Below are 18,490 nucleotides of genomic sequence, written 5' to 3'. Positions count from 1 at the left end.
GTGCCAATTTTATCCAGTGACATTTTTTTTCTCTTCAAACTAGAAATAGACTGAATTACTAGAAATTAGTGACGGAACCTTGAAAAACAGTTTTGTGAGAAATCTGAGAACTGCTACTATAGCTTAACATACTAGAAGAGCCTAATTATCATTCATAAATGTTTTCCATAGAAAAAAACCAGGAACAAACCTAAGTAGGAAGAGTGAAAACTCGCAAGTTCCCAGAGTGATGGAAAGTTCTAGTCAGACGTTTGTAAGGGACAGTGGTTTCTTTCCATAAACATGGATGGTAATCTCAAATCGTTAAAACTTTCCCCATGTAAGTTTCTATGTCCATATTCCCTAGCGTTGTTTTGTCCCACAGGCTCACCCTGCCAAAGTTGATAAGAAGTTGTCTCTACAGAGCTTCACTATTTCCATCCCAATTATCCACTAGATACTCTTTAATACTTCAAAGGTGTTTAGAGGATTAAAGAACCCTTAAAACCCCCCAAAACTTGTCATTTCCAGGGGACCCCAAAATACCACCTATGTATAAGTTAAGGGGTTGGGTTGCGAGGTAAGTCAGAGACAGAGCAGTTTCACGCCGAATCAGAACCTGCCTTAGTTTTCTGATCATGCCTATTTAGTCCGAGAGCATTAGTGACACGGGTCTTGGGCACATACCTGCTGAGGTGACACCACAGGGTAACTCTGGCTGCTGGGCTTCCTCCTCTCCCTCCTGGTCGGACACGCTGCCATTCTCAGCAGGTCCTGCGCTCTCCCTCATGCTCTCGTCTTCATTCCCATCATACAAGTCCTGCTTTATGGGCACTCTCAAGGTGGGCTTTTTCTTCCTTTTGGGCTTTGGCTTAGGCTGAGACAGCCTTTTTTTCTCTAATTCAGTACTTTTCTTGCCTATAGGAATAGCAATTAAAAAAAAAAAAGGATAGACTAAAATATATATTCTTGGTTAAAAGTTCTCGAGGAGCTGATAATCCCCAAACCCCCATTGCTCTCTTTTTAGATAGCATTCTTACCCTTTCCCTTCCTTCACAATGAATTTTCAGTTATATTATCAAAATATTAACCCAACAAAACCAAGCCCTTTGGGGATTTCATTAAATCACAAATGCCATGCCCAATTACCCCTGAATACTTCAGTGTATATCCTACAAACGAGGACATTCTCCCACATCATCACAACGTAACGATTAACATCAGGAAATTAAGAGACACATCATGTGTACTCCACACACTTTATTCAAGTTCTGTCATTTTTACTAAGAATGTTTCTTATAGCAAAAGGAACCACACGTTACACTTGCTGACTTTGTCTCTCTAGTTTCCATCAGCCTGGAACAGGCTCCCGTTTGCCTTTGATTTCATGACTTGAAACTTTTGAAGATTCCAGGACAGTTTTGCCGAATTTCCCTCAACTGGGCCTGCCTGATGTTTTCATGATTAGATTAAGGTTATGCATTTTAAGCTGGAATTTACAGAAGTGATACTGTGTTCATTTCAGTGCAACCTATGAGGCAGAATGTAATTTCTGTTTTCTTCATTATTTGATTGTTTACTCTGATCACTTGATTAAAGGGGTGTCTTGCAGGTTTCTCCCTGAAAAACTTTTCCCTTTGTAATTACTAAGTGTTTGCATCCATTAGTTTTAGTATCCAGTGATGCTTCTTGACTGAAAACTGTGACTGATGATTGCTGAATGGTAATTTTCAAATTCCATCATTCATTCTACACTTATTTGTCATTCTACGGTCAAGAAGAGCTTTTGCTTCTCCCCACTTATTTAGACATTCATTTATTTTTATCAGTATGGGCTCATGAATTCCTATTTTGTTTTATTCCATTACTGTTACTTTTTAAAAGTTTTTATCCTTTGCATTTTAAACTCACCTTTATTGAGGTATAATTTAATACAGTAAAATATACCCACTTTTTAATCTTTTGATGAGTTTTGACAAATGTGTCGTCATGTAACCCACCACCACAGATTAAAAATAGAAACTACATATTTCCATTATCTCAAAATGCTCCTTCATGCTTCTGTAGTAAGATGTGCCCCTCCCCCAAGCAAGCACTGTTTTGCTGTCACTGTAGTTTAGTTTTGTCTGTTTTAGAATTTCATAGATGTAATTCCATTTTATACTGTATACTAGAATCATGCAGTACGTAGTGTTTTGTGCTGGCTTCTTTGGCTCAGCACATTTTGTGTTTATCAGTAGTTACTTTTTTTTTTTTTTTTTACTGCTGAGTACAGTTGTACTATAGGGGTACACCACAGCTTATTTACCAGCTGACGGTTATTCGGGTTTCCAGTTTGTGGCAATTCCAGATAAAGCTGCTATGAGCATTCTTTTACAGTATATATATACATATATATGAATATGTCATTTCATTTCTTTGGGTAAATTTCTAGTTGTTTAATATATTGTCTAATTATCTTGGTGTTTATGGTGGTGGGCAAGTCTGGTATCAGTCAGTCTTTCATAGCCAGAAATAGAATTCTCCTGTTAATTATTTTCAAGTTCAAATTGTCCTAGATTTGGTTAGTGGAGCCCCTTCAGGCAGGCTTTTTTGTCCTTTTGATGTAGCTCAGCTCTTTGAATACTTCCTTTCTTATGGCATAAGATGATATCCTAGGCTTATCTTGTCTTTTTTCCTGTCGTAACCTGGAATTAGCCATTTTTCCAAGAAGCCTGGTTGGTCCCTTTTAACAGAAATCAAGATCTGGGGTCACGTATACTTGTTACTATTTGGTGTTGTCCTCAGGGCTGCCCTCCTTGTGGAGGCAGGCCTTCAGCTCCTGCCATAGGGGCGCGGCTGCCCTGCATGAATGTCTTCTGTGCTTGACTCTTGTCAGCTCGGGTGCTGTGGAAGGGAGAAGGGAAGTGGGCAAGCACTTACGGGCTCCATGTTCTGACTGACCTTGAGGAGGCCGGGAATGTTCTTGCATGGAAGCAAGCCATCTGTACACACAGAAGTCATCTGCCCCTGAGTAGACGCAGTCCGGATCCACGGGGGACCACACCACACAAAGCAGCCGACCTCGATGTCCTCGGAAATTGCACAGAGGCTCTTCCCGGAGAGCATCCCACACCTAAAACCAAGTTACATGACAGAACAGACAATTTCTGGTTATTCTGCTGTTTAGGGGTACAAGTTAAAACTTTTTTTTTTTAAACTGTTGTACACGTATTTCTTCTTGTGATTTGTCATTTTCTCTCAGGAGTTAAATTTCAGAGAATGCTATTTCCTCTGGGGTTGATTTTGAGTGCGCATCTAGTGGTGCCCTGTGAGTTTCACTGTCCTGAACCAGGGCTATATGTTATTTTTTGGCTGGGGATTCTGATACCATGAAGAGAACTCTAACTCAGGCCCACCCCCCACATGCATGGTGCAGACTTAGGGTTCTAACTTCTCACAGGTGATTCTTTTGTCCCCAGGTACCTGGGAAATTGATCAATTTCCTTACTATTTCCTGAATTATACCAGTCCCCATTTCACAGAGGGCAGCCCTTGCTGGCTCTCAGCTTTGTGTAGATAGCTCAATTACAACTCAACATTCGAGACAGGCATCTATCACAGATGTTCGTCCTCCAGTTCCTAAGGTCTGTTCCAGCTCTGATACCCAAAACTCCTACCTCATAGCTCTGGCTTGGCATCTCATCTTTAGTTTTTAGAACTTGGAGATTTCTGACTTACCTACTATTAAAAAATTGTTTTTATGATCTGATAGACTCCACTTCTGTGTTTGAAGGGGAATGAGTACTTTTCACATCAATTTATAAGTCCATCAGGCTGACAGTCAGAATGAAATCTTAAAAAGTATTAGAATTTAGCTACTTCCTATTACTGTATTTTGCCATGTGTAATGTGCACCCACGTTTTTGGCCCAAACTTTCAGGGGAAAAAAAATCTTTCGTTTTAATTTTTTAATTCAAATTTCTATGTTTACATTTAGGTACTTGTTTTTTGTATTATAAAGGAATTTTAGCATTTCTTTTCTTTTCTTTCTTTTTTTTTTCTTCTTCAATCTAGTTGGAGGACGTTGCTTCACTGGCCCAAGTTGGCACCATCATTGCGCTCTTCCCGGGCGAGGTAGATCAGTCACCGGCTTCTGGACGGCGACTCACTGCGGCTGCTGGCCGCTCACGCTGGCTGCTGGCTTCACACGGTAGCCCATGGCAACCCACTGCCACAGGGGCTGCAACCTACGCCGTCACCGGCGACTCATGGCAGCCCAGCTCCAGGTTGAGCTGTTGTTCAGCATCTTAGCTGTGGAGGGCAGTGTCACTGGCCCTCATATGTAGGATCCGAACCGGGGCCCTCTGGCGTCCCAAGCCAGTTCTTAACCATCACGCCACTCGGCCGGCCCAGCATTTATTTTTAACATATTATGATACTAGAAATTTTATGTCACAAATAGTTACAAAACACAAGAACAGAGACAAGGTACAAGAAATTTTATGTGGGCCGGCCGAGTGGCGCGATGGTTAAGAACTCACTTGGGATGCCAGAGGGCCCCGGTTCGGATCCCACATATGAGGGCCAGTGAACACTGCCCTCCACAGCTAAGATGCTGAACAACAGCTCAACCTGGAGCTGGGCTGCCGTGAGTCGCTGGCGACGGCGTAGGCTGCAGTCCCTGTGGCAGTGGGTTGCCATGGGCTACCGTGTGTAGCCAGCAGCCAGCGTGAGCGGCCAGCAGCCGCAGTGAGCGGCCGTCCAGAAGCTGGCGACTGATCTGCCTCTCCAGGGAAGAGCGCAATGATGGTGCCAACTTGGGCAAGTGAAGCGACGTCCTCCACAACTAGATTGAAGAACAAAACGACAGCAACTTGTCTGTTCCCCTTCCCCCAATTCCCCAGTGCTGTTCCCATCCCCCCAATTCCCCAAAAAAAATTTTAAAAAAAAAAAAAAAGGAATTTTATGTACCGTTAACAAATTTACGCTATTTATGCATCATAGAAGGCCAAGAACTCTTCGTGGCTACAAGTTCATTGTAAGTTCAAAAAACCGATTATTGTATTCTAGGGTATTATTTTGCATACAGATATCGTTATTGATTTCTAGAGTTACGCTTTTAACTCATAAACAAGTAAAATAATTAAAAACATTAATATAGATATGGAGTTAGTACTACCCACGTATAATGCACAGCTTTATTTTTCCTTAACAAATTTGGGCAAAAAAGTACACATTATACATGGCAAAATACGGTATTAGTTTCCTTTTTTTTAATACTTTCCTTTCATCTAAGTAGAAAACCCCAATCTTAGCCTGCCAAGGGCCCAGATGTGTGGAATAAAACTAAAATGCCTTCGAGAGCTCAGAAAATCCCTTTGTGTAGAAGATAAGTATACAACTGGGGGAAAAGAAGGAAGGGTTACATCTGGAGTACACAGTGAAGAACCCACAGAACCCGACGAAACAGTACCTGAGCTGTACCGTCATAGGAAGCAGAGACCAGCCTGCCATCATGATGGGGGCTCCACGCCAGACTGGTAATCTTGGCTGTGTGCCCTGAGAGGGTCCGGTAGGGCTCTGTGATGGTCACTGGAGATTCAGGGTTGCTCTCTAAAAGACAGTGGAGAATGAGGCCAGCAGAACCTACCTCACAGGACTGGAAGAACTGGATGCAGTCAAACATGGGGATGGGATGGATGTGGTGTGTGGAAAATACTCAAACACTATGGGAAGGGGCTCTAAACTGAACAGTCTTTTCGGAGAGCCACTTAGCAATAACCATTCTAAAAACACATGCAGCAAACTGGTAACACTGGTGATTACTGAGGGATGAGATATAGGAGGAGCTCCACTTTCTAACTTAACATTTTTTGTCATGTTTGAAAAATGTGTCTTATTTTAAATAATATGAATATATTACTTTCCTCCTGAAAGCAGAAAAAAACCAAACCCATTTATTTTAATACCAAAAAGAAAGTAAAAACGGACAGATTGGCGATTGGAATAGAAAGTAACTGAACACATGATAGCACCCCCAGTATGGAAGAAACCAGAGTTACCTATGACAGTCTTCAGGTTGTGCACATAAATGACTGCATTGTTGGATCCAGAAGCCATCAGATAGCTCAGCCCTGGCTGGCTGCCATGCTCATGATGCCACCTAATGGCATTCACAAGCTTGTGATGCTGCTGGATGGTACAGATCAGTTTCAAGTTGGGAACCTGAAATATTTCTATTGATCTGGCATAAGAAACACACAAAGACAAGAAAGATGGATTATCAATTTACAGTCCAATGCAAACAGGTATCTCCTTCATTCCATCCGTCATGGAAAGGTGAAATGGAATAGGATAACCCTATCTATCACTGCAAAGGTCATTTTCTTATAAAGAACCAGATAAAAAAAAAGGTTGTCTCTCAAACAAGTATGTTCAGCTTTAAAAAAATCACAACTATCTCTGGAAAGTTGTGTTTATTGGGCACTTGTGATAAATGGTGCTGGGGAGAAGCTAAAAATTAGTGAACCAATGGCTGAATGTGGACTAGTCACTATAATCAACATTGGAAAAGGGCATGGTGAGACCTGAAGGGGACTTCTTCCTAGGCTTACTTTAAAAAAGTAAAGGGTGATTTAGGCAGTTCAGTGCAGGAGATGAGCATTATTGAGGCATAAACCAGTAGGCAAATACTTTCTTTGGAATGAAAACATCCAACTTATTTTGCAGTTCTCAAAGATGCAGAGGGCTCCTGGGTCATTCATAGATATCAAGGATAAATCAGAATATCAGATACAACTCGGCTTCCCCAACTAACATTACAGATGGCATTAGCCAGCTTGTGATCAAATATATGTGCAGTTACAAAGTTGTTTATTTTTAAAGAAACAAACACATACCCATCTTCATTGCCAAGAGCTATGATTTTGCCATCTGCTTTCCAGCTGATCTCTGTGTGTACAGGCAATTTGTACTAGAAAGCAAAACAAACCAATCTTGACTAAAAACATTGTTTCTCTCTCCACGTATCTTACATTACAAATCAATGACAGCATGAGAAAAAAAAATTCCTAGGGTTTAAAAATGTTCTAATTATACAACAGCCATTCTTGTAAATAATATATATAATTAACCAAAGAGTTACGAAGAGCAGGTATTCTAATTATAGTTTCCTAATTGGGACAAAGAGAGGCCAGTAAATACTAAATGTGTGCAGTGTCTAACCTTGTGAAATGACCTTCATTAAAATGATTTTTATCCCACAATAAAGAATGAAACATATCTGCTGGCTTTAACAACATATAGGGGTCATGGTCTCCTTAGCAAAAACCATATTCTCTGCCCTTGTTTTCTTCCTATGCTTTCTGTTTCATTTCCAGAATCATTTTTTCCCCCTAACTATATGTTGGTGTTCCTCAAGGCTGCCTCCTGGGCCCTCTTCTTTAAAAAAAAAAAAAAAAAAAAATTATATTGGGGAACAGTGTGTTTTTCCAGGACCCATCAGCTAGCTCCAAGTCAAGTAGTTGTTTCAGTCTAGTTGTAGAGGGCATTTTTCCAGGATCCATGAGCTCCAAGTCTAGTAGCCGTTTTCAATCTAGTTGTGGAGGGTGCATCTCAGTGGCCATGTGGGGATTGAACTGGCAACCTTGGTGTTATGAGCACTGTGCTCTAATCAACTGAGCTCACCAGCCGCCCCACCCTCTTCTTGTCTCTTTAAACCACATCATACATGCCCACCGCTTCTTCAGCTACCGTTCATGTGAAGGGTTCCAAATTTCTATTTGCAGCCCAAACTCCTTGGAGGAGCTTCTGATCCAGACATTCAACTACCATAAAAACTAAAAGTTTATTAGAAACATGAATTTTGTCTCTTATTCATTGCTGAATGTTAATGTTCAGGTAATACTTAAGACAATGAAGTAAAATAGTCAATAAAAATAATTCAATTTATAATGACGTTATTTTCATGCTAGCCATACAAAAACTATGGGCAATAATAAAAAATGCTCATTTGAAAGAGTAAAGGAATTTCAACATTTATGGTTTTACTTCTTCAGAAGACAGTTCTAGCATACAGCTATAGGGATGGGAGGGTAAAGCAAATGTGATTAAATGTGGGTATCTAGGACAAGGATATAAGGGAATTATTTGTATTATTTTTTGCAGCTTTTGTGTAAATCTGTAAGGATTTCACTAAATTAAAAAAACAAAAAGCAATTCTGTTTTGAGCAAAATACCTTGCAGCCACACTTGGACTCCAAATAATGTTATTTTTAACCAAGGCCTCACTGGCTGGCCTGAAAAGGATGCTTTATATCCAAGGTCTGGAAGTTTATAATAAATTAGCATTGCAATTGAGACATAACATTTTCTTTTTTGGTTAAGTTCCTTGCTTTATTCAAGGATAAAGGCTTCTAAGATATATGTTATAACTTACAAATTCACTGAGTTTTGAAAGAACATCTGAGAAATCCGAGTGAGCACAATGCGTATGTCTAATAATAGCATTTACTATGCAAGATGGGAAATGAAGAAGATAACAGACATCAAGAGGAGACTTTAGGCCACTAGAACTCACTTTGATGGAATTGGTGTCCCTGATGAGTTTGTTGATGTCAGAGGCCTCTCCGCTCAGCTTCCAGGGGTTGTGCTGTAAGACAATCCCTTCTCCTCCACAGCTGTATAAAGTGAGGGAAGGTCTGTCTCCTTCTCCTAAGTGAGATAAGAAAATAAAGCTGATCAGTTTTGCACTTCACCAGCTTAACTATTTGTTGCTACGGTATGACCATATCATACTATCAGCTGTTTTGAAAGAATAATATTAATACATTGGAATAAAGCCACTGTTCTTTGCATCTGAACAGTTGTTGGGAGAAGTAAGACAAGGTATACTAATTCTAAGTTACTACTTATCATGCAACATATTTGTTTGAAACATTCTTCTGCCATTGAAAATAGTAGGGGTTCCAAAGCTGGAATCAGAAAATACATTCTCAAAGTTTTTGAGAAGTTATCTTTCCCTCCAGAAATAAGTATTTTATATTCTTTGGGCATTTAAATACACGGAGCTGCATGACTTCCTATGACTAATTTTGAGGAGTTGTCCTCAAAGTAGTGATTTCTTTAGTGTTACAGTAATTCTCTTGTTGATTTTTAAGAAGCAAACAGTGGTTCTGGTGGTTTTCCGTAAGGGCAAGTTTGACTTTCACCACTGTTAGAACTAGAGGTGGCACAAGTCAAGGATCCAGTAACGTCTGTTGAATGAATGAAAGAAACTGCAATTGCAGTGCTGCTTGATTTCTTGTGATTTACACTACCCTCACTATGTAATGCAATTACTATAGAAATTGAAAGATGTTTCTTTATAGAACGGTAAGATAAAAGTTTACCAAATATTTTTGCTAACACTCATTTTAAAAGATATTCTGAAAGAACTATCACTTTAGGAATAAGGGGAAGACAAGGCTACGGGGCTAGAAGAGGGAAAGGGTCAGTATACAATCAAAGGCACAAGGAGACCTCATTTGAGAAATTCTGATTTTGCTTTCAAGTTTAGGGAGGCTTATTATGGGTGAAAAAATACCCGAGGCCACGACTGCCCTCATGGACCCCAGGGGACATAGCAGCCTGCATAAACAGTCACTGCACTAGAATATTTATGACTTTTGAATATCCTAGGATTAAACTAAAAGAAAGGACTCTCTCACATTTGTTAGAAAATGGCTCAGACACTTACCAAGTGACATGGGGGGGATTGGTGGCCCCCAGGCTAAACTGTACACAGTCTTCTTATGATATGTGCTAGAAATCTGTGGAGGTCTGGGGGGAAGGGGATTACAAACAGATTAAAAGAAAAGATACAGTGGAAAAAAGAGCATTTTCTAAAAGGTTCCTATTATAAAGTTAGTTGCTGATATTACAGAAAAACAACTTAATACTAACCTTCTCCAAATAGCTGAGTGTAAAGAAGCAAACATTTAAATAACATAACATATAAGGATATCTACTAACAAAATAGAGTAAGTCCCAAACACACTTTACCTTTACCCCTCAACTCCCACCCTCACCCCCAACCCAGCTGGCCCGTTAGGGATAATTTTTCCCATCTCTCCCTGAGTTGTCTATACTTTACTTAAATGTCAACTATTCTCATTACTGTAGTTATATAGCAGTGTAAAAGCTATCACAACTAGAGAAAAACAGAAGACAGAAAATGCAAACGGTTCAGCTCAGAACTAAGGTTACTGCTAAGTACATATTATCATCATGCAAATGGATCTACCTCATACTCAAGGAAAAGACAAGGTGTGATTTTAGGTTTACCTTATCATTAACATCACATTCTTAAACTAAGATGACATTTTAGAGTAAATCGATTTTAAAGTTTTTGATTTTCTTTTTAATGAAACCTTGGCCTCAGGTATTTTTTAAGGTTGATTAATAATATGTGATGTGTCAGTCAAAAACAGTGTGGCTATTACCTTCAGTTTATACTATGTCCTTTGTATGATTTTAGAATTCCAGGATTCCGGAACCTATGACTGAACTAGCTCTTGACTTATTTACTTCCATGTATCTGACATTATTTATTGCTATTATTCTAGACAATAACCCAAAATTCCTTTGGCTAAAAAAAACCAAATAAGCAGTTCTAACTAAATGCCTAACAATGTATACAGCAACATACTTCCTCCAACTATCTACCTTTTCTAGTGTTATTCTGAATTGTCAGCTTATAATAACCAGAAGATAGTAATTTTAGTGCTTCCCACAGGTCAGATGGGCTGAACCACCATCACCTGAAAAACTTTTTGAAAATAAAATTCTGAGTGCTAAGCCTCAGTCTCAGAGACAGAATCTTAAAAGTTGTTTCCCAGGCCAATTCTGATGCAGATCCAGGTTCATGAACTCAAAATTAACTCCATCACTGACATTTTGGTCACTGTTTCCCTTACTTGTTGGAGTAGGTGTCATACAATCCCACTTTTCCATCGTCAGTTCCAAAAGCCAAGCAGCCTTCCTTGGTTGGGTGCCAGCACAGCTACAGAAAATACGAGGAAAGGAGCAGACTGTTAAGGGAACCCTTAGTTTACCTACCAGGTGTTCAAATGGAAAACTTTCTTGCTCTTGGTGTCTTCTAATTTTATTTTTTATTTATTTATTTATTTATTTTTTTTAAAGATTTTTATTGGGGAATTGGGGGGATGGGAACAGTGCTGGGGAATTGGGGAAAGGGGAACAGACAAGTTGCTGTCGTTTTGTTCTTCAATGTAGTTGTGGAGGATGTTGTTTCACTGGCCCAAGTTGGCACCATCATTGCGCTCTTCTCTGGCAAGGCAGATCAGTCGCCGGCTTCTGGACGGCCGCTCACTGCGGCTGCTGGCCGCTCACGCTGGCTGCTGGCCACACACGGTAGCCCATGGCAATCCACTGCCACAGGGACTGCAGCCCACGCCGTCGCCGGCGACTCATAGGCAGCCCAGCTCCAGGTTGAGCTGTTGTTCAGCATCTTAGCTGTAGAGGGCAGTGTCACTGGCCCTCATATGTGGGATCCGAACCGGGGCCCTCTGGCATCCCAAGCGAGTTCTTAACCATTGTGCCACTCGGCCGGCCCGGTGTCTTCTAATTTTAAAAGTAACACATTCTCATGAAGAATTTTTAAGTATTAAAAACAATGTAAAAGTTACCTGTAATCTCACTATCCCAAACACCCCAAACCAATATTGTATCTTTCCAGACATATTTTGTAAATAAACAAAAATATACCCTTGAAAAAAAACAAAAATTGGTTCTAACATTTAAATGTGCACGATACACCGTTGAGTGGGGATAAAAAATTCCTGAAAAACTTAGAAAATATGACTCTATTAATAATTAACAAAATTTGGAAAGATACATCAGAAATTGTCATCGGTGGGTTCTCTGGAGTATGGAAGTGGGGGAATAGAGAGCAGGGTACAGTAGGAAAAAGTCTTTTTTGCTTTCTACAATTATGTACTATTTGGTTTTCTTTTTTTTTTTTTTTTTTTTTTTTTTAGCTGAGCCATCCCGCCACCTGTTGGCAGCTCACGGCTGCTCAGCTCGGGCTGACTCGAACCGCTGTTGCTCAGAGCTCAAACTCTTGAGCGAGCTCTTAACCAACTGAGCCACTCAGCCGGCCCTTGGTTTTCTTTTTAAACCACAAACATTTATTGCTTTTATACTAAATGGAGAAAAACAAAAAAATTATACATATTGTTTTGTAACCTGCATTCCGTATTTTATAATTTGCATTCTTCATGAATTATTAACGTTTTTCCACATCAAAGAAAGGTCTGCATTATCATATTTAATAGTTTGATACCATTCGAATATGTGGCTATGTTATAACTTAATGTATCTTCATGAAAGCAGATCCAGGTTATTTCTAATTTCTTACTATTAGAAAACATGATGACTTGAACAAAGCTTTAATTTTAAATTCGGAATTTGGAGATATTGGATTTGGTTAGAGAGGGTTCTTCTGTTTTCTTGTTTTAAACTTTCTCAAAAATACCCTTGAATAAACTGTGATTTCCAATAGAATTCATTTAAGTGAAAAGGTATTCCCCAAAAGAGAATTACTTATTTGAAAAAAAGTTCAAAGCCAGCTCAAATAAAGCACTTACCGCTGTAACCTTGGACTTGACACCCTGCCAAAAGTTTTTCACATCATAGCTGTTCTTTATGGAGATTGTATTCCACACACGGATCATGCCATCCCCAGCGCCTATAGCCAAACAGCCTGTGTCCACAGGAGAGAAAGCCAGACTATAGGCGAAGCCACCGAGGGAAGGCAGGGTCCAGCAGCAATCCAATGTGGCCATGTCCCAACATTTTACCTGAAAAGATTAAGGATTAGGGCCTAAATATAAAAAAGATCAGAAAAATAGGAAAAAGAATATTTCAAATAGGATGGGCTCAAAGAATGAGTAAGGATAACGTAATTTATTCTAGTAGGAATTTGAAAAAGCATCTCTCAGAAAAAAAAAAAAATCCGTCATAAATTGTAGAGCTCAGGGCCGGCCGAGTGGCTCAGCTGGTTAAGAGCTCGCTCAAGAGTTTGAGTTCTGAGCAACAGCAGTTCGATTCCCAGCCCGAGCTGAGCTGCCAACAGGTACAAGATGGCTCAGCTTTAAAAAAAAAATAAAAAATTGTAGAGCTCATAGGGATCTTAGAATACATTTATTCCCAGAGATGTCAAGTGAATTCAGGATGTACAATAATAAATCAGAACCCAGGCCTCCCATTCACAAGTTCATCGGCCTTTCCACTCTTGTATTTAGAGCACTGGTGACTTCCTCATTAGGCAAATTGGAAGTAAGAATGAAGTCGGCCTCAGGACAGTGGAAAAATCACAGTTGCTATCTCAAAACGCAAAATACCTTACACCAAGGGGAAGAGAAGTGCTAAGTTTTTAATGGTCACTTTAACAGAAGGACTTGGGAGAAAATGTCTATCAAATGAGCCTACCTTAACTGCAAAACAGTAAGGTCATAGATTCTTAAATAAAGCCAGTTCTCTTAGAGAGATTTCACCAAGAGCAGAGATTTTGCTACCTAAACTAGAGACAAGGACATTTCAATGCCAAAGCATGATGATCTCCCATGGACACATCCACTCTTCTTTATCATATCTGCTTTAATGAGAAGTTGTCTTGGTGGTTCCTCAGTTTTCCCTACCCCTCTGCTGTTAATATGTTTAGTGCCAGTCAGGAACAGTAACTCTGAAATTGGAATTGGGAGCAAGGTGGGGCGTGAGAACCGCTGGTTTGAAAAAGCCCTCTAATTCATCTAAGTCATAACCACTGCTCTTCAAAGCTGAACGTAAAACAAGCCATTCTTACATCTCTGTCCATGGATGTGGAAAGCAGCAGCTGTTTGTCATCCTCAGTTTTCAGTGGACATAAGTTAAATACAATTCTTGAATGATTCTGCCCTTCCAATGAAGCACTAAAGAGGGTATATTTCCGTCTCCAAGACTGAGTGAGATCCCACAGCAGGAGTTCACCTCTGTGAAGGAAACACAGGTATTCATTCTCTTTCACAGGCAACCTGAAAACAAGGGATTCTGGGCTAGAGAGGGAGGGGGCCCTCAGTTGCAAAATACTGTCTATTCATTGTTCCTTTAAGGAGAGAAAAATCACCTATTCTGAAACATGCACAAAATATATCTGGAAGCTCACACACAAAAAAGGAGTCACTGCCTAGGAGGAAGAGAACCAAGTAGCTCCAGGAATCAGAAGGGTATTTTATTATACCTTTCGTTTTTTTTGGACCATGTGAATGTGCTGCACTACCTTTTGAGCAGATTTTCCTAACAGCTTTAATTAGAAAATGCCACATTTGTGTAGCCCTAAAGGCTTTAAGACATAATGTACCTTTTTTTGGGGTAGTGGGGGGAGTACGGCCATGACTAATGACTAACGTTTATTGGGATTTATGTGATTTACCTGTTATCACCCCATTTAAAAGCAGAGGCCCTGTCTGTTCAATTCACTTATCTCAAGTAACTAGAAGCTGGTGCCCAATCAGTTTTGTTTAATGAATGACTCTATTCATCCTAAGAAGTACGAAATACTGTAACCTCCCCTTTTTACATGTGAAGTAACTGAAGCTCAGAAGTGAAGGGTCTTGCTCATGAACACATAGAAGGTAAGTCTCGGACTGATTCTGAACTTCAGTTCTGCCTGACCTCAGAGTCCACACTCTTAACCACCGGGCTATACTTATTTCATCTTTCTGTTTATTGGACAGCACAGTCCCATGACTTTACCATTATAAATGGTCCATCATAATGTAAGCCCCAGCCATCACTTTTTCCATTTTTTGTGTCTAGAAAAAGCAACCTAGGAATTTTGAGGCTAGAGAGGAAAATAAAATATGTCAAAGAGCATGACCTAAAAATGACTTACCCAAAACTGCTAGATACCAGCTGTGTTGGCTGATCCTTGGGCCAATGGAGTGTCAACCAGAGGCGCTCTTTAACAGTTGGATCTATACCCCCTCCTCTTCTCTTCAGAAAGGGCAATTTCAAAATCATCACCCCTGCATATTAAAAGACAGTCCATGGGCACTCAAGATGGTGAAAATACACGCATGACATCATGAGCAATTCACAATAGAGTAGTCCCCCTTATCCACGGTTTTTTACCTGCAGTCATCCATGGTCCGAAAATATTAAATGGGAAATTCCAGAAGTAATTCATAAGTTTTAAACTGCGCACTATTCTGAGTATTATGATGAAATCTCGTGCTGTCCTGCTGTCCTGACCTGGACATGAATCACATCCCTTTGTCCAATCTATCCATGCTGTTTATGTTAAACGCTCATTAGTCACTTAGTAGCCCTCTAGGTTATCAGATGGACTGTCCTGGTCTCCCAATACTTTTGTTCAAGTGACCCTGATTTTACTTAATAATGGCTCCAAAGCCATTCATATAATTTTTATTACAGTATATTGTTATAATTGTCCTATTATTATTGTTAATCTCTTACTGTGCCTAATTTATAAGTTAAACTTTACCATAGGTGGTATGTATAGGACAAAAACATAGTGTTATATATAGGGTTTGGTACTGTCTGCTCTTCCAAGCATCCACTGGGGCTCTTGGAACATATCCTCCTTGGATAAGAAAGGGACTACTGTGTTTTAAAAGTTTGTTAGTTATGGTTACTTAGAATTCAGACCTCATTTTCTCATGGTACATTATTATGCATAGTGGTTATGCTAGTCTAGTTAATTTAAGTCAGACAAACTTTTATAGGCTCTCTTGGAAACTTAAAACACATTAAGAATATAGTTTGGGAAAATGAGTTTCCAACTAGAATTGAGCACCCAGATGGTAACACAACCCAAGATTCTCTAAAGTTGGAAGGACAGAGGGTGGAATTCCTTCTTCTAGTTGGCAAGAAATCCAACGAAGGGGACCAACTTGGCAGTGAACACGCTGTGGGAGGGAAGCTCCTCCACCCCTGACACTCCACTAACAAGTGGTTCTTAAACCCTATGGTGTATCAGAACCACCGGTGGAGCTTCAAAAAATACATATGCCAGGGCCCAACTCCTAGAGATTCCGAGTCAGTAAATCTGAAGACCATTGTCCATAAGTTTACAGGTTATCTTGCTGGAGGGATTCTTAGCCTTCTGTTGTTCCCACTTGAGAGTATCAGCCAATGTACGTCCAAAAGCCATCCACAAACCTTAAACAATTCTGTTTTCCCAAATTATACTACTAGTTACCAATGACTAAGTCCCATCTTATTTAACATGCACCCATGCATTTGGACAAAGAGACAAAATGTCTGTGGTTTTAAATAAAGTGGAGAAAGAAGACTGCTATAGAGAAAAAGGGCTTGATTTTTACTATACAGGTAACATCTACTCTGCCTAGTTTCTTTCTCTTAAGGTAAAAATTCTGCCCAAAGAGATGCTTCAGAAAGCTGAATCTCACTGAGGGTCTCTGTAATTTGGATAAATTGAGCTTTTACAGTTAAACATGCACTTCTATATTGGGTGTGTATTATTTACTCTGCATTTGTTCATTAAAAGCTCTAGCTCTAGGGACCGGCCGAGTGGCTCATTGGTTAAGAGCTCGCTTAGGAGCATGAGCTCTGAGCAGCAGGGCCACTGGTTCGGATCCCACATGGGCCAGTGATGCTGCACTCTCTACAGCTAAGATGGTGAACAATAGCTCGACCTGGAGCTGGGCTGCCGTGAGTAGTGGGTGTAGGCTGCAGTGGGCTGCTGTAAACTACCGTGAGTGGCCGGCAGCCTGCATCAGCTGCCGTGAGCCACCATACAATGGCCAGCGACCGATCTGCCTCAGCTGGGAAGACTGCAATATCACAATACCAACGTGGGCCAGTGAAGCGGTGTCCTCCACAACTAGACTGAAGAACAAAAAAAAAAGGACAGCAACTTGTCTGTTCCCTCCCCCAATTCCACAATAAAATCTTAAAAAAAAACAAAAACAAAAAACTCTAGCTCTAGCGATCTTTTCCATTTCTCTGATCCAGGCCTTACCAAGTTCCAGTATTTCCAGTTTCATGACAATCGTCTTATCCTCCATGCCAAACAGTGACCCTCCTGTGCACGTATCAGAAACCCTCATCTCCAACCCCCAAGACAGATGTGAAGAGCACAGAGAGTTCTAGCCCAGGGTAAGCTGGGGAAACAAGTTTCTGGATAGAAAAGTAAAGAATTGTTTTCTGACAGATGACACACTCTCAGTACAATAAGACAGAATAAAAAACCTTCTGCCTCTACTGATCCATATAGGTTGTATCACGAAAGAAATATCAAATGTCAATCTTACCTCTGCCTCTAGAGCAGCTCCAAATTCGAATGGTCTGATCTTTGCTTCCAGTGGCTAAGTAGCAGCCTTTTGTTACTGGAGTTTGTGCTATATCTTTTCCATTGGGAATTTCAGATTCTTCTAGGACAGAGATGGAATTTTTTTTTTTTTAATTTGCATGAAACAGGCACTTACCAAAGAGAAATTAGTTTGCAAGGGTTCCCGAAACTTAGCTATCACTTTCATAGATCTGGTCTGTAAAACCTGAAGTTTTAAATATAATTCAAATTATACAATTCTACCCATGCGTTCTTTAGCTCTAAAGAGCACAGAACCCTCCCTTAAATGATCTCTACCTGAATTTTCCTCTTGGTTTATGGATAAACAGTCTTCACCAGGCAGAGGACACCAGGCTATGGAGTGGATCTCATCATCATGGCCTCGAAGCCTATGGATAACTTCTCCTTTCTTACTGATGTCAACTATAACCACGATGCCATCCTTATAGCTGAAAAACAAGAGTGAGAATACATTTTGTTTTCTACTAAACATTTTGGCTTAGGAGTTATTGTGCATTTCTAAAAGTTCAGTGCATTGGGGTTTTGGGGAGAAGGGAAAAAGACAAGAAATAATTTTGTTCTGTCCCTTTTCTAAAGTGTCCATTTTATGCTTCCTGGTTTTAAAAAAAACCCTCCTTCACGATCAACTCTTGTAATAGTAATAACTGAACATGTTGCCTGGCACAAAACTCAAAAATAGTGGAGCATGCTTAAGTTCCACGTTCTTATAGGGGCCCAACAATTCCTCTAATTAGAGATGTATAATTCTAATATACTCAGAAAACTCCTTTTTTACAAGTGAGCCTACTTTTCTAACTATAAGCTTAACAAATGCTGCAGAACTCTAAATTCTAGATCTGGATATTCCAAGGCTGTTATTTATTTATTTATTTATTTATTTATTTATTTATTTATTTATTTTTAAAGATTTTTATTGGGGAATTGGGGGGATGGAAACAGTGCTGGGGAATTGGGGGAAGGGGAACAGACAAGTTGCTGTCGCTTTGTTCTTCAGTCTAGTTGTGGAGGGCGTTGCTTCACTGGCCCAAGTTGGCACCATCATTGCACTCTTCCCTGGCGAGGCAGATCAGTCGCTGGCTTCTGAACGGCCGCTCACTGCGGCTGCTGACCGCTCACGCTGGCTGCTGGCTACAC

At 40.1% G+C, this 18,490-nt stretch overlaps 1 protein-coding gene across 4 annotated transcripts in view; it reads right to left on the bottom strand.

The window, feature by feature from the left end:
* GEMIN5 (gem nuclear organelle associated protein 5) overlaps positions 1-18,490 on the bottom strand; it is a 36,716-nt gene that overhangs the window by 14,593 nt on the left and 3,633 nt on the right. For 2 of the 4 annotated variants that reach the window (XM_019657748.1, XM_019657749.1), the window contains exons 4-16: positions 17,633-17,784; positions 17,298-17,417; positions 14,894-15,026; positions 13,826-13,991; positions 12,609-12,821; positions 10,917-11,002; positions 9,698-9,780; positions 8,540-8,673; positions 6,861-6,934; positions 6,024-6,205; positions 5,435-5,574; positions 2,923-3,094; positions 667-897 (exon numbers count right to left, since the gene is read on the bottom strand). In XM_019657748.1, coding sequence (XP_019513293.1) covers positions 667-897; positions 2,923-3,094; positions 5,435-5,574; positions 6,024-6,205; positions 6,861-6,934; positions 8,540-8,673; positions 9,698-9,780; positions 10,917-11,002; positions 12,609-12,821; positions 13,826-13,991; positions 14,894-15,026; positions 17,298-17,417; positions 17,633-17,784 — 1,886 coding nt within the window. The remainder of the gene's footprint in view (positions 1-666; positions 898-2,922; positions 3,095-5,434; positions 5,575-6,023; positions 6,206-6,860; positions 6,935-8,539; positions 8,674-9,697; positions 9,781-10,916; positions 11,003-12,608; positions 12,822-13,825; positions 13,992-14,893; positions 15,027-17,297; positions 17,418-17,632; positions 17,785-18,490) is intronic. The other 2 variants (XM_019657750.1, XM_019657751.1) reach the window with 1 other exon arrangement.

Source organism: Hipposideros armiger, unplaced genomic scaffold (assembly GCF_001890085.2).
Source record: "Hipposideros armiger isolate ML-2016 unplaced genomic scaffold, ASM189008v1 scaffold_279, whole genome shotgun sequence".
In the NCBI taxonomy this organism is placed as follows: domain Eukaryota; kingdom Metazoa; phylum Chordata; class Mammalia; order Chiroptera; family Hipposideridae; genus Hipposideros; species Hipposideros armiger.
This window is presented reverse-complemented; position numbering and strand designations above follow the sequence as displayed.